Below are 16944 nucleotides of genomic sequence, written 5' to 3' on the forward strand. Positions count from 1 at the left end.
TTGCTTTCCATAGTAGTCTAGGGCAGATATTGGTGACAAGGTTAGATGACAAAAAATTAAAAAGAAAAGTAGTTGGATTTGGGGGGAATTTCAGTGTTGCTGGCAATACTTCATGATCTGAAAGTGTTTTTATTTTCTGGATGTCCCAAGTGCAAGAGGATTTCATAGTGTTGATGGCGGTTCCAATCAGTAAGCATATTTATATCAGCTGTTTTTCTAAAGATGAAAGTTTTATTTTTCTTTTTGGTTGAAATTAGAGCTGCTAAAATAAACTTTTTATTAATAAAAGTTTTTTTTAATCTGATAGGTCTCTTAAAAATCTGCTGCTGAGTTTAATGTTTTTCTTGTTTGTTTATTTTGTATGTAGTATTTATTTGGTATTGTATGCTCTTTCTCATTTTTTCGAAATATGATGTTGACCTTTTCCCTTTGTAAATGAAGAAAAGCTTTTGGTTGAGAAGTTTGGTTGTGCAAGGATCACATAGTGAAGATGAAAATGTTTAAATTAGGTCTTCCCTTGAATTTAGGAAGTTACCTTGGTCTTTCAGTACATTTTAAAATCTCCTATTGTATTTGTGTCTTTATAGACAGAGGATTTGTTCTTCATTATTAGCTACAAGTTTTCTTTTTTCGCCATTTCTAATTATGTGCCAGAATATTGGGTGCTTTAATATGACATATCTCTTTGGCATTTAGTGGAGAAGCTTAGTAGCAGTTTTTTTCTATGTATTTTGTATACAAATTTTTCTTGAGGAAGATGAGAATTCGTATATGACCCCTGTGCTTCATTGTGATTTGTTCTATGGCTCTTTTTACCAAGGCATGAAACTCCAGCAGTGGCAATTCAGTATCAGATTACTATGAGGCTGATTATGGCATAATAATATAAATGTAAATAGTCTAAATATAGTATAATAAATTAATTATTATTTGGGAAAAGTAAATCTGCAAAGTGCATCCCCAAATGCGAAAGGGATTTCAATCAGTGTCTTTATACAGGATACCTAAAATAAAATTTTTTAAAAAAATTACATTATGCTGGTAAGTATTCTCTTTTTTTACTTATCTAAAATATGAGCTTTTTGACCCTAAAAATGCTATTCTGAAGACATTGGTTGGTGAGATTTTATGAAATTCTTTTGGACTTATTTACTTTTACACTATGTAAAAACTTAAAAACACATTGATTTTGTTTTTTCTTAGCCTTATTTTGACTTAAATGGGTGTATTTTAACACTCCATAGTGAAATAGTTTGTTTGAAAGTAATTAAAATTCAGTCATTGATGAAAGCAGAGTTGGAGGTCTGTGTGGCGGCCACTCAGCCTCTCTGGACTCCAGGGTCATCTCTGATCACTGTGGCTGAGAGGCCACACTTTCACACAACAAAACCTTGGAGTTTTTATTGTTCTGCCCTAAATGAGTTGATATCTTTTGATATTAGATTGTTCTGGAAATTTCTGCCTGTTAAATTAAGTCATAAACTTGAATATAGTAAAGTTAACTTTTCTTTCTGCATAGAATTTGAAAATAGTATAGTATTAAAATTACTTTGTAAGTGCAAGTTGGATACTTAGAACATCATGGAACTGGGCTGCCTATGGACGTTAGTTTTAATTCTGTTTTTAGAAATTGGAATATTAGTTTTCATTATAATACAGAGAAAGATTTGAGTATATATATGGGATGGAATGTAGTTGTATAAATGTAAAAATAATTCTTTTTCATGATATGATTGATTCAAAGCTTTTAATTAATTACAGGTTTCAGAATAGCCAATGTTTTCCCCCCTCCACTTGATTCCTACAGTAACATAAAAATGGATTGCAATAACCCTGATGAAGTTAGGAAATACAGTAGAGGAATAGAGTTACTAGGAGGGAGGGGCCAATTGGCACATACTAGGCCCGCTAAATATAGGAGGTCAGGCAAGGTGGTACAACTCACAGATGTCCCTCCAAATGATGCTCACAGATCTTTTCATATTCACAGTGGCTTCTCTTGTTCTTTTCATTAGTATGGGATTTTTGTGTTTATAAATTTGACAGAATTTATACTTATAAAGAGCTTTTGTAAATACTCTTAATCAAACGTTATCTTTTAACATCGTAAAATGCCATCATTTTTCTCCTACAGAATGATTTTAAGTGTAATCAGCCTGTAATTCAGAAGCAACAGTGTGTGCATATGGACAGCTCAGGACATGAGGAAAGAAACCCTGAATTTTGTAGGTAGAGGCTCTTGTATAGAACTTCCTGTCTCTGTTTCTAGATTCGTTTTCAACCTTCTTTTAAATAGACTAATAAGCTGTAGTAGTGGTACCACTCTAGATCTTTTATATGTAAGTAAATTAATATAACAAATTCAGCAAGTCCCAGGTATAAGTAGTGCTACTTTGTTCTGTAATGGTTTAATTTGCCTAGGGTATTGTCATTTATCTTTGTGGTGTAGCCATACATAACACTTAAGATAGTAACTCTTTGATTGAAATGGAGAAGGAAACCTTTTGCCATCAGTAATTATGATACTAAAATATTTGGTGTGACTTTTAAAAGCTAGATTTAACATTTTCCCAGAGTTAATTTAGAAAATTACAGTGTCTTCATGGGTACCTGGGATTTTTCACATTACTATGAAAACATTTTTAGTGGGTCACTCTTCCAAAATGTCTGGGTTTTGTGTATTGAAATAAATAAATAAATAAATAAATATATATATATATTTATATATATATTTATATATATAAATAATAAATATATATAAATAATTTATTTATATATTTATATTATTTATATATTTATATTATTTATATATAAATATATATATATACACACCCCCAGGTTTAAAACAATACCAAAACCAATTCCAAGTAAAGAAAATTCTTTGCAGCTATTTTCTCACCATCATTTGATGATGACATTTCCTAGTCTAAATATGCTCTGACTGTGCTGGTTAGAAATGTTTATTATGGCTAAGTTACCTTTTTATTTGTTTGAATACTGTGTACCCTACACTTAATTCCAGTCATTTTGGAAGTGCCAGCATAACATTAATTTTAGATTGTTGGAAGATATGGAAAATAGACATAGAAATGACTGATAGATGCTGGGGTCTGTATAAGCATAAAACCAAGTTAGATTTTATACATATGCATGTGGTCTCTGCATTGAGTTCATGTGTTTGTTTGATTAGGACCTGCTGCTTAGGCTAGTGAACACCTGAACTGAGTTTTGAAGGATCACTAAGTAGCAACAAGCGTAAGCTTCCAGTAAGAAGAGAGAGAGAAAAAGGAAGTAACTTGCTTTGCTTTTAAATGTTTTCTTTCAGTGGATATATGTATAGTCACTGCAATATTTCCTCTGGGCCGTGTGTGTGTGTGTGTGTGTGTGTGTGTGTGTGTGTGTGTGTGTGAAATAATCAAACATCAATAGAACAGCCCATAGACCATGCTAAAATTAAAACTGAGGCAAACTTTGTACTTAGTTTCCAAGAAGTTTAATTATACCTTGAGATATCTTCCTAGTTTCTTCTATGTATGTCACACAGATGTTACATTTTAATGAGAAAACCATAAACTCAGGTGTTAATGGTAATGAAGTCATAGGTTTTTGTCACTATTTGAAATATGAGGAATTTACCAAAAGCAAGTTGATAAGTCTGTCATCTTGATATAGACATTTTCAATTAAAATGTTGTTAAATTTACGTTTAACAAGAATCATGTAGTTATACGATAACTTTTTTGATATCCTAGATTAATTACTTAAGAGAGTCAGAGATAGAACTCCTATTCCCCTGATTTGTTCCTCAAATGCCCTGACCAAAGTTGGAATCATGGAACTCAAGTCTTAAATTTCCCATGTGGATGGCAGGAACCCTGGTAACTAAGCCATCATTGGTTAAGCCATGATCCAGGAACCCACATTGCATTTTGTTGTCATTGTCTCTTAAGTCTATTTTTTTTTAAGATTTATTTTTATTTGAAATGCATATTTTGTATAGAGAGGGAGAGACACAGAGAGGTCTTGCATCTGCTGGTTCACTCCCCAAATGGCTGCAATGGCTAGAACTGATCTGATCTGAAGGTGGGATCCAGGCACTTCTTTCTGGTTTCCCATGTGGATGCAGGGTCCCAAGGCTTTGGGCCATGCTCGACTGCTTTCCCAGGCCACAAGTAAGGGGCTCAATGGGAAGTGGAGCATCTGGGGCACAAATCAGTGGCCACTTCTACACTGCTACCTGTTTAGTCTATTTTAAATAGAAGACTTTCTTGGCCTTTCTTGTCATTAATATCTTTGATGACCACAAGGCAGCTACATTTTAGTATGTCTCTCTGATGCTTCATCCAGGAATACCACGAAAGGGTGTGCTGTGTTTCCTGCTTGCTGTCAGGAAGGCCCTGAGTCAGTTGGTTCTCCTGTTGGTGATGTTACTTTTGATCATTTGCTTCCTAGTGTCTTTTATACTTCTTTACCGTAAGTGGACTTTTGTCCTGATCGTAGTGAATAAGTAGTCTGTGGGGAGAGATTTTGAGGCTATAGATACTTGCGTTTCCTGAAAACTCTCACCCAATGATTTTAGCATCTGTAGATATTTTTTGATAGGTCTGATTTCACAATAGCAGTCTGGAGGAAATGGAGTCTGAAGAATATACAGTGTATTAGCTCTTGACAAGCCACAACTTCTGAAAATGTTTCTCTCTTAAGAAGTATGTTATTAAGAAAATATGTTCTGATTTGTTACATTCAAATAATGTTAAAATTGACTCTTCAGTAATAAAAACGTACTGTTTACATAGATTGTCAGAAGAACCTGTGCATTTAGCTAAGAAATAATGTGAATTATAACATTTTAGAAACAATTAGCGACTAGAGCTTCTGACCAAAACAATATTTCAAGGAATTCTACTTGTGAAAAAGAGTACCTTAGTAACTAAAGTCTAAACATTTTTTCCTTGTTCATTGCCAGGCTTGGTTTGTTTGCACAATGCAAAAGCCTACTCAATCTAGCAAGCTTAAACATAGGGAGATTGATTCATTTGCTCAAATAGAGGTATTTCACAGGATCTGCTGGGTTGAATCATGCTGTCCCCTGACACTTGGAGCCTGAAAGCTGGCGGGGGCGGGGGGCAAGCAGCAGCTTTTTCCATCTGCCTTTACCTGTGGTCCTATGGTTTCTAGCCTGTCTACCTTGCCGGGTAGATGGCGCTGTGTGGAACTTGTCCCTCTTCATTATTTTCTGCTGTTTTCATTGTTGATGTCTAATGCTGATTCCCTGTTTCCCCAGCCCTTGCCCGTTCGCTCTCCATTGCAGCTGTGTGCCAGCAGTTTACCAAATGATTTAAATTTTGTTCGTGTTGGCTTCTTGTCGTCTTTTGTTCTTCCCACACTCTGGCCTTGGTGCAAGAAGTCTGGCAGTGTGAAGGTCTTGCCCAGCAATCATATGTCCTTTTTCTCTGCAGAGACTGATGGATTTACCCCAGTATATTAATTGGCTGTAAGCATTGGCTGCTACTCCTGGTTGACTGGTGGTAGAGAGATGGATGCCTTTCCACCCCTGGTTCCTGTTTAGATTCTCCTGATGCCAGTAAAAAGCCAAGTGACTGACTTTGTGTTAAGAAAATGACTCCTGAGGAAAATAGAATTCTATCTGACATCCAAGCCCTTAATTAAGCATCCTTCCAGATGTTTTTAGGAGAAGAATGAGTTACATGTATATTAATCAAATATAGCTATCATCTTAGCCTTCAAATTTTACAGGTTAAATTAACACTCTGAAATGTGTGAGAATTTTGGCTTGTACCTTTTACTAATTTTGTTTCACTTAGTATTCTTCTTCAGTTAATGATTTCTTGGCAGTGATCAGTTCTGTTCAGTTCATTATTAGGGAATTTCAACAGGTTGGTGGAAATGCATATTCTGGAAAAGCTATGTGCAGCTTGCAAAACATCTTTATACCAAAATAGCCGTTTTTTTTGTTTTATTTATTCCACAACTTTTTGAAGTACTCTTGTGTTAACGCTTCTAGAAATATCATTTACGTTTCATTTGAAAATTAAAATCATTTTTGAGGGGTAGCATAGAAAAGTACTCACATTAGAATTTGACCTGTTTGCTTTGTTTCTCAGTGTCTCTTTCTCTTTGCTTAAATTAGTCTTGAATAATATGCTATTTTCCTAATTGGGGTGGATGACGTATATGGTCACATTAACCCTGCTGAACATTTTCTAGAGTGCTCAAGAATTTCTGTGTCGTTTATTATTAACTGTTACAGTGTTAATTCTGACACAGAACAAGCAGTCTTTCTGTTCATTTGCATGGGTGAGAATTACGAGAGGGACAGCAGGTGATGGATGAGCTGTTACGTGGGCATTATGTCAACACTGCTGCGTGTTAGATTAACCACAGAGGAAACTTTCATATTCATTGTCTGAAAACAGTTTTTGAGTCTGTATGGATTTATTTAAATTTTTTAAAGAAAGATTTATTTATTTATTTCAAAGACAAGAGTTAAGGGGGAAAAAAAGAGAGAGGTAAGAAAGAGGGAGAAATTTTGAACCTTTTGGTTCATCTCCCAAATGGCCAAAATAGCTGGACCTGGACCTAATTGAAGCCAGGAGCCTGTCTCCTCATACTCGTCTCCCATGAGTGCTGGACTCAAGGACTTCATCTATCCCCACTGCCTTCCCAGGCACATGAGCAGGGAACAGAACTGCAAGTAGAGCAGCTGGGACTTGAATTGGTGCTCTTGTGGGATGTCAGGGTCATAGGCAGTAGCTTTATGTGCTACACCACAGCACCGGTCCCCTATTTATTATTTTGTAGGTAAGCTGTTACTTAAGCAAATCTCATCCAAGTTTGCTGATCTAGTCATATGCGCTTACATTAAAGCTGGTGTACATATATCTCACATAAATATTGCTATTTTTATTCAAGAGAAGAAATCATTGGAAGGATACGTTCAACTAATGGTTGAACAGACTCACAAAATAGCCGCAGTGTAAACAAGGTGGTGGTGTGTTTCTGCCTTCCTTTAAAATGTGGGACTGAGCAGTACTTGGATCCAGGCTTCCTCCCAGGTCAGGCTTCCATCCTCGTGCCGTGGCCCTCGTCCCTGCTGCTGTTCCAGACAGTGGGGAGGACCAGGAGTTGTCCCTCGTTGCCCCCCATCTCCGGCCTTCCTGTTACACTTTATTTAGCAGTTCTCAGTCAAGGGCTGTGAGTGCCTGTGGACGTGTTAGAAAGCACAGTCTTTGTTCAGGTTGTCTCTGTGCTATACCAAAATTCAGGGGTTCTCCTTTCAGGGAACAAAGAGACAAAATAGTAGGGAACAACTGGCAGACTCTTTCTTGGTTGTAAAATCTGCTAGGTCTTCTTGTGAATTAAAATGCTAATTGCTTTTATTTTGACTGTAGGGTTTTGGATAGATAATTGATGGGCTGAGACTAAAGGAAAAACACCTGTAGGAAACTGCAGATTCAGTCCAGTCTGTACATCATGAGTGTATCCAGAGTAAGCAGGATCAGGGCTTAAACAGGATAGGATGGATTCAGGATATTGGGGAGGTAGAATCTGTAAGACCTGGAAACCAATTGGATGTAGAGAAAAATAAGAGAGGGGAGACCAGCACTTCTCCAGGTCTGCCACTGCTGTTCCTAGCTATTAAACAGAATCCCACAAAGCACAGCTTCCTGTCAGTTGCATGCAGTGTGGCAGTGTTTCATAAGCGCCTTCATTCTTTAACTAGCGCTGAGCTCCTTTTCAGGTGTAATTCATGCTGAAGAAATAACTGGCTGACATGTTTTGGTTTATTTTAGATTTTTGCATATATTAGGGGGAACTGATTTTCAAAGAATAATTTTGTAGGCTAGGAATCTTTTCAGCTTAATTATGAAGTTAATTGAATTTCATCCTTATACCTATCATTAAAACGTCGAACCTGCTTCCTAAAATATTGTTTCTCCACTGTGGGCTTAGTTGAGCATTCTTTTGTTATAAGAAGACTCTTTTTTTTTTTTTTAAAGTTACATTTTTGTTTGAGCAGCTTTGTACGAGTGGGAGTGGTTGTCTGACTGGTGTTTGGGCACATTGCCCTTTAGCAGAAAAATGCACCCTGTTTAAAGGTCTAGTATCTTGTAGGATTCTCCAGCTTCTTTCACTTGACAGTCACTGAGCACTTAATTTATTCAGGCCCTGAACTGACAGCTGGAGGAAGACGGATGACACCCTCTGCTTTCTAGGTGCTTCTAGTCTAACATTCTAAATATCCTTCAGGACAAAGGAGCCTCTAGTTTAAGTGGACTTAGTGTTCCTGTTGTCTTAGTAACAAGCTTAAAATAAGTTTCCCCTTTAAAAGTCATTATAACAACACAGATACAGATCCATGCTGCACATTGTGTAGCTGGATTTGTGTAAGATGTGGCCGGGGAGGGGCATGCTGTGCACAGTGTACATTGCTTTTGGTTGCAGTTACTTGCTGATCAGGAACCAGGGATCTTGAAGAGGAAATGCAGTGTTCGTTGCCAGCTGTGGTTCTTTAGGAGGTTCAGGGCTGGGAGTGTTCCAGTCACGGATCAGATAAAGGATGACACATGTCAGTTAAGTAACTGCTTATCTAGGGATAGCGCTGGTAGAAGGAGGGTAAGGAGGTCCTATTCAACATAAACTAGTGATGACACTCAGGATTTGGATAATGCTGTTTAGATTTTTATAGGTAGTTGAAAAGATTGGATTACTAGAATTCCTTTAGGAGTAATAACTTGTTGTTGTGAATTTAAATGTGATTGCTTTTATAATATATGCTTGTATAGACTTTTTTTTCCCCCTAAGCATTGTTGATTTAAAATAAAATCCATGGATCAACTGTTTGGGGATTCTGCTAATCCTTTAAATAGCTAATGATTTTGGGAATGTATTTGAGAAGATAAATTGAGGATTCACATTATGATGTTCTTGAGTTTACTCTGCTTGCATCTGTATAATAATAGCTCTTCAGCCAGTGGGAAGTAGAATAACATATTAGGAGGCAGTGCTGTACATTGATTAAGATTGTGAGTCTTAAAATCAGGCAACTCTGGGCACAGATATACTCTCTGATTAGGATAACTGGTTATCCTAATCTTACATGTAAACTCTAGTTCTTTACCTATAAAGTGGGACTTATCTTTCTGTTTAATGGATGTCATTGTGTGAAGAATGATTAAGGAAATGTATATCAAACAAGTAGTTCAGTGTTTAAGTGAATAGTAGGCACCAAAGAATGATAGGTATTTTAAATACTACATTTAAATACTACTCAGGGTCTGGTACAGTGGCCTAGCAGCTAAAGTCCTGGCCTTAAATGCATCGGGATTCCATATGGGTGCCAGTTCTAATCCCAGCGGCCCTGCTTCTCATCCAGCTCCCTGCTTGTGGCCTGGGAAAGCAGTCGAGGACAGCCTGAAGCTTTGGTACCTAGTATCTATGTGGGAGACCTAGAAGAGGCTCTGGGCTCCTTGTTTCGAACTGGTGCAGCTCTAGCCGTTGTGTTGTGGTCACTAAGGGAGTGAAATCAGTGGACAGAAGATTTTCCTCTCTGTCTCTTCTCCTCTCTGTATACCTGACTTTGCAATTAAAAAAAAAATCTTTAAATACTACTGAATTTTTAAAATATTGTTGAAACAGTTTGACTAAATAGTTCTTACTTTTACAAATTAGATATTTCTACTTATTGGAGTAAATTATTTTTTACTTTCTCACTTGTTATATAGGAGAAGGTAGTATTTTTTAGTTTGCAAAAACAATTAGCTTTAAATTTAGTACTTAAAATCATGATAAAATCTGGGGAATCACTAAATTTATTAACAAAGGTATAGTGAACTTGCATCGAAACAGTAATATATAAAATTGTTTGTATTATTGTTCCTTTGCCAAAGATAAGTTTGAATTATGAAACAGCTACAAAGTTCATATATTCTAAGATAAATTCTTTTCCTACATATTGAAGATTTTTATTAGTGATTTGTATTATATCAACTTATTTCCAAAGCAGAATATATAAAGGTTATGAGAATGTGACTTAATTGTAATTTTAATGATTATATTAAACTTCCAAAAAGAAGTGGTAGAAAATTCTGGGAACATTATGATTATAGTTATGAAAAATTGACATGGTGAAAGAATAAGGAAACAGTACAAAAATGATAGTAACAGTGCATTTTCTGTTAACCTTTTTGTGGGAGGCAAGGTAAAACAAAGAAGAGGTTTTGGATTTTCATTGACTGATACATTAGTCAGTCAACATTTACTTTGTTCTTGCCACTAAATTTTAGTAGTAAACTTATCAGTTAAGTGGGTTCTGGCTTTAAACTGTATAGCTGAAGTTACTGTGTGTCTCAGATTACATGGTGGAAGTTAGCATATTATACCCGATCAGTATCTTCAAGTACAGATTTAAAGAAAAGAACAACAATGCTTGACTTTTGAAACAACTTAGTAACTGTGACAGTATGGCTCAATGAAGCTATAACAGATTGAAGGCCTGTCTGATGTTCTGAGAGTTCCTGTAGCTTGGGTAGGTGTTTCTTTGTACCTGAGCTTCTGGAAACAGAGTAGAAGCCAGAGAGTGACCATTGACCTGCCTCTGGGTCCCCTCTCAGCTGCCTCCTGGGCCCGTTAGGACTGGCAAGGACTCCTCAGTCTTTCTGAGGAAGCTGTAGATTTCTTTTGCACTGAACAATTGATCTGTATGTGAGCAGTTTTGGGTTCTTAAAAAGGGAACTTGTGTTCCTGCTACTCAGTTTTTCAGTTTCAGAACTGTTGGATTCTACAACATTTCCGTTAGGGGTGAAGTTAAAAAGAAGCATTAATGCTCCTCAGATTATGCTTCTTATGTAGTAGGAACAAAGATTTAGCTCCTGAAGATTGCTGGTATGAGGCAGGCTCCTTTTGAGTACAGTATAAAAGGAGTTTTATTGGTGATCTTCACATGCATAAAAGATTAACTCAGTACTTAAGATAATGTGCTTAAACCTCTCTTCTTGAGTTCTTTATTATAATTATAAACCCGTAGAGCTAAAATCCATACTATTTTTTCCTTTTGCCTGATCCTAATATAATTTAACCTGAGGAAATGATTCTCACCCTATAATTTAATCTAAGCAAAACCAAACAAAACAAAGATAACAGTATCTGATTTCTGCACCTTTCCAGGCTGTCCTGGGGAAGGGAACAACCTACTTCACAGGGCACTAGGACGATGCCGGGGGATCATGTGTGGGCATCCTACAGTAAATGCTCCATGAGCGCTTGTGACGAAGTGGGAGTGGAGGTGGCTGCTCTGTGTGCTCCGTCTCTGATACATGTTAAGCATTGCTGTGACTGTGTCATGGGGATTCAGAGGCAGGTGTATCCTGCATCTTGGGGGTGTTTCCTCTGACAGCAGGCAGTCATTCAGGTCCAAGGGAGCACACTGTTATATTTTATGAACTCAGATCAAAGGAATCAGTTTCCTTCCATGCTTTGACCAAATAGGTCCTTTTCTTTCCTGCTTACTTGGTTGCTGTGCTTGTATTTGTTGGAAAGGTGGTGCGACAGAGGAAAGATCTTCCATCCACTGACTTACTCCCCAAATGCCCCCCACCAGACTAAGGAACCTGGAACTCCATCTGAGTCTCCCACATGAGTGGCAGTGGCACAGTGACTTGGACCATCGTCTGCTGCTTTTTAAGGCACATTATTAGGGAGCTCAATCAAAAACAAAGCAGCTGGGAATCGAACTGCCTCTCTGATAGGGGATGGCAGACAGTGGCTTAACTTGATGCACTATCATGTCAGCTCTGTTGCTTTTCTAAAGTGCAGTTCTTTTTCCATTTGAGTGTCAGTTGGCTTGCCTCCGGCACTTTAACAACCCACACATCACAACAAATATGACCATCTCAAGAAATCCTGGGAAGATTTCATTCTGCTCTGTATATGTGACTGGGCTTTTATCTTGAGTGACCTTTGGCATTTTGTGACCCTACAGTGTGGCAAGTCAGGCTGGGAAAGTTCTGAAGGGGGCCCTCAGCCTGGATGTTCTCAGCCGGACCAGTTGTGTCTGTCTGTGTTCCTTGCCTTTCCCCCAAATGCCATATTTTATAAGGATGCTGTGTCAGAGAAAGCGAGAACGGGATTTGTCCACATGCCAGGCACTCAGGTAATGAAGTTGGATGCTTCTACTATCTGCCTGCAAATGTGGGTAAAAGAGTATAGGAGAGGCTATTGTCCAAGAGAACAAACCAGGAGATGAGCAGAGAGGCAGCCATGGTTGGGTCTATCTCTAAATTCCTGTGTTAGAACAATTTGCCTTCAAGGTGTTGAAATATCTTCCTGCTGTGACCCTATTTTACCCTGTTTGTAAAGAAATCAGCGATTTTCCCAGCTCTTAAGAATTCACTTTTGTCCCCTATTGATAGATGAATAGGTACCCCAAGTCTCTCAAGGCCTCTGTGTGTGACCATCTCACAGGACCCTTTGTGTCACTTAGCAGTTCACAGTGTGAGCTCCTGAAGGCTTTGCCATGTGATCTTGCCAGTTGTCTTGGAAACTCAGATGCTAGAACAGGGTCCTTGATGTTGTTCTTTGATGGCAAGAACCAAGGCATAGTAATTGAAGGCAGCATGGTATCTTTGAGTTCCCTTCTATAGTGTTTTCCAAGAAACTACACTACACAGAGGAGCATTCAGAATCGGAATGCTTGAAATCCCTCTTGAAGTGCATATGTCTTATTTCAGCCATAATGACTTAGGCATGTGTAGAAGAAATTAATGTAAGATCTGGAAGTTTTGTGATAGAATCAACCCTCTAGCCACTCACTCCAAAACACAAAGCCTGGTAGCCACAGGTACTCCTTAGCTATAGGCCCTCCCAGAGAGCAGCATTAACAGTTATCATAAACTTGGTGTTTTTCTCGTCTGATGGAATGTATGGGACGGCTTTTCTGTTAGTCTTTGCATAAATTAGACATAGCTATTTACATAATGAGGATTCCATTGCCTAATTATGACAGACTAGTTTCTGGTAACATGAGAATATTAAACACTTTAATGTGACATCCCAAAGTAATGAGCCAGTCATCAGGTCTCTCTAGGAAGGTTAAAAAAAGACCAGAAAGTGGTTTTCATGACCTGAGAAGTTTCAGTGTCAGCTTCCCAGCACTGGTGGGCACTGCTCACTTTCTTCAGCCGCCGAGGGGCCCGGGGCTGGTACATCACAGGTACCCGGGATTCACAGGGCTTCCCAGATGCTTTCCTGTTGTTTCTTTACTACCTGTGTGACATTTCCTCCTTTCTCGCTGTGGGGGATTTTTGCGTCACATCTAGGTGCTCTGAGCTTGACTGTGATGGCAGAGCAGAGTATGTGTCAGGTAGAATGTGCGGTTTTTTTGTCTCCCCTTACTCAGGCCTCTGCAGAAAGGATAAGTAGTGATTTTTATTAGACACTGATAACACCCCAAGATTGTTTTCCTAGTGGTGTTAAAATAAGAAACAGTAGGCACTGGCATTGTGGCATAGTGGGTTAAGATGCCACCTGCAATGCCAGCATCCTGTGTAGGTGCCAATTCATGTCCTAGCTGTTTCACTTCTTATGCAGCTCCCCACTGCACTGCTGGGGGAAATAGCAGAAGATGGCCTGAGAGGTCAGGCCCTGGCACCCACATAGGGGACCTGGGTGAAACTCCTGGCTTCTGTCTGGCCCAGCCCTGGCCATTGCAGCCATTTGTGGAAATGAACTAATAGGTGCATGGAATGTATTTGGTGTGTCCGTCGTTCTTTCTTCGTTACTGTGCTTTTCAAATAAATGAATGAATTTTCAAAAGAAGAAGAATGGTTAGTTGATAAGGCAGGAAGGGAAGGTGCTGACTCAAGGTACCTGGTGCTCATCCACTGTGCCCAGTGCTTCTTCAGTCCTTGCAGGAGCGTTGCGGCCCCCGGGCCAGCATGGCTGCCCATGAGGTGAGGGAGTGGAAATGGAAACTCAGGTCTCTGAAATACTTTTTTTTTTTTTTTTTTGCTTTTCGTAAGAGGGGATATTTCGCTGATTTCTTTTAGAAAAATCTCTGAGTCCTTGTTAGTTCTAAAGCGAAAGTTTGGACAGTCCCTCACAGTCATGGGGGAAAGATTGTTCTCTGCCTTGGAATGAGCAGAGGTGCTGTATGTTACTTAGACTAAGCCGTGGTGCACGTTCGGGTTTTTCAGTGAAGGAGACTGCTCCAGGGCCCGTGTGCTCCTTTGCAGAGTGAGCACGTCACCGTTCTGCCTGTGTGGTGCTTCCGGAGGGTCCGTATGCCCGTCTGTGCAGACGCTCCACCCTGCCGGCACAGTGTGCATGCTCACAAGCCAGGGTTGTGATCCTGGATGTTATTCTCGGTGCTGCAGCAGAATAACATCTGCTTGCAAGTCCCTCCCAGGGGATTGATGAGTGTATTCTCTTGCATCTGGAAATTTACTTTTCATGTAGGGAGGTCACTTGGGATTGTTAATGCAGTTGATTTTTTGTAATTTCTAAGATTGCAGAAATAGCATGGTAATAAACAAGGCTTTTGTCTAAGTGGAGATACTTTCCCTGGGAAAGTCTGCTTGCGATGCCTTTTGAACACTTGTTTGTGCATACAGAATTGCTAGGTTGTAGGATACCTGCCATAGAGTACTTTTGAAATGTGAAAAATTTAGTTTGCTACTGCTGTTTTATTATCAGCTTTCAGGTGCTGAACTAAATCTATGACAGTGGTTTGTGTTTCAAGTTTGGCAGTGATTCTTTGTTACCTAAATGCTAACTGGACTTGTTTCATGCTTCTTACTTTTTCGTTTTGTTTTGTTTTGTCTTAGGGAATATCTGGGCAAGCAGCTTCAATCGGAGCAACCTCAGACTGCGGCTGCGCGGAGCTGAGTGCCACCCCCAGCCTTCCAGATCTTGGCCAAGCACCTGGAGTGGGGCCCTCACTGTTCGGAGTTGAGAAGAACTTTCATTTTGAGTAGGAATTTCCTGCATTGTGTAGCTTTTCTTTGTGCTATTGAAAAAAAAGTGTTTGGTCTTTAAGTTGTGTAAAAGTAGTTGCTTTCTGTATCTAAAGAAAATCTTACTGTTATATATACTGCTTATAATGCCTGTATTTATTGTTCTTTGGAAATGAATAGAGTTATTAAAAGATTCTCACTCCAGACATGTCGTTCTTGCTTCTGTTGTACTTTATCAAAGCAAATTGGAAGAATTTTTGTTACAAAATAGTAACTCACAAATAAACATCTTAAAATGATCTGTCATCCACTTGCCTGTCATCTGTAGCATATTTCTGTCTGTCTATCTGTCAGTCATTCATCTGTCATCTAAGATCTGTGTTCAGCTTTCTTATCTATCATTTATCTGTACATACATGCTTAGAGTTAGCAGTATTTAGAGGCTCTTGAAATGTTAAATTAATTTTTAATATACTGTGGTATTTCCTTTTGGAATTGGATAAAAAGTTTTAGCTTTAGATTAATTTCGTTGATATCCTGTATATCCTTAAAAAGAGATTTTTAAAATTCATTTATTTGAAAGGCAGATTAACAATGAGAGATCTTCCCTCCACTGATTTATTCCCCAAATGGCCACCCTTGTCCAACCTGCCTGACTCCCCGGGATCACATTCTCACCAGTGGGAGCTATGATCCATTAGAGGAATTTCCTAAGTTCCTCCAGTTGGCACACTCCCAGACTCAGATCTCACACATGCCAGGGGGTGCTAGACCCTTGCCTTGAATAGTCTGCTCCTCCATCTTGGCCTAGAATGAGCTGGTGAATGTTGTGTCCTGGCCTGCCTCACACCCTGTTTAAGGATACACTTGTGAGTGCCACAGCCTCGACCTGCCCAAACTATTCTCCATCTCTGTACTCGTGAGTGTTAGCAGATTCCAAGGTCACACCTAGCTCGGCCCATCACCACATCAATTCTTAAGCTAACCCGTAGGACTTGAATTTTCACAGGATTTGGCCCACATATCCCCCACAGAATCTACCCTGGACTTGGTTCTCTTATGTGCTTGTTAAGCGTCATGACCCTGCCTAATGTGTCCTGTTCCCTTTTCCGACATTCAGTCAGCTACTGTGATTTAGCCCTGCTAGAAGGCCCCAAGCCCTAGCCTGCAAAGTGATGTTTGGCTAGGTGTGAAAGAGCCAAAGTATTGTGTTGAGATAACAACGTTTCCTTAACCTCGATGAAGCCCACTCAGCCTTGTGTCCATGTTTATTTTGCCTTTAGATATTTGTACCTCTTTTCACTCTGTTGCAAAATATCCAATCCTGTGTTCATGCTGAGCAGAGAATGCCTGATTCCTTTGCAACTTCAGGCTGGTTTCTGAAATTTATAAGCAAATATTATTTGTTGAATTTAACAGAAGACAGTAGTTAGTCACAAACTCAGTAGTTAGTGTTGTTAATAAGGAATAGGAAAGATGTTCTTGGTATAGTTACAGTTGTCATGGAAATTGTTAGTGCTTTAGTTTCCAAGAAATACTTTTGTACATGAGAAGCAATACTTCTATGTCATCATGCTGTAATTATCATCTTGTATTGTATCATGAAGCATCTCCATGTACCGTTTCTCCCATGAACATTTTTTAGAATATTTTTTTAAAAAGATTTAGTTTTATTGGATAGGCAAATTTACAGAAAGAAGGAAAGATAAATGGTTTATCTCCCAATTGGTCGCACTGGTCAGAGCTGAGCTGATCCAAAGCCAGGAGCCTGGAGCTTTTTCCTGTTCTCCTACACTGGTACAGAATCCTAAGGCTTTGGGTCATCCTTAACAGCTTTCCCAGGCCACAAGCAGGGAGCTGAATGGGAAATGGAGCAGCCAGGCTCCATTCCTAGCCTAAGGGCTGATTGGGCACATTCTTTTGCTGTGGTCAACCTTTTTGTTTTTTCCATTAAAGCTTTTTAAGTCCATGTT

The 16944-nt window shown here is 38.9% G+C and overlaps 1 protein-coding gene across 3 annotated transcripts in view; it reads left to right on the forward strand.

Annotated features, from left to right (window-relative positions):
• ATP6V1H (ATPase H+ transporting V1 subunit H) overlaps window positions 1-15172 on the forward strand; it is a 92265-nt gene extending 77093 nt beyond the window's left edge. For all 3 annotated transcript variants that reach the window (XM_040972576.1, XM_040972575.1, XM_040972577.1), the window contains one exon: window positions 14843-15172. In XM_040972576.1, coding sequence (XP_040828510.1) covers window positions 14843-14903 — 61 coding nt within the window. In that variant the 3' untranslated portion in view covers window positions 14904-15172. The remainder of the gene's footprint in view (window positions 1-14842) is intronic.
• The last annotated feature ends 1772 nt before the right edge of the window (window positions 15173-16944 follow it).

This window comes from Ochotona curzoniae, unplaced genomic scaffold, assembly GCF_017591425.1.
Source record: "Ochotona curzoniae isolate NIBS_2020 unplaced genomic scaffold, NIBS_Ocur_1.0 contig_2318, whole genome shotgun sequence".
NCBI classification, from domain to species: domain Eukaryota; kingdom Metazoa; phylum Chordata; class Mammalia; order Lagomorpha; family Ochotonidae; genus Ochotona; species Ochotona curzoniae.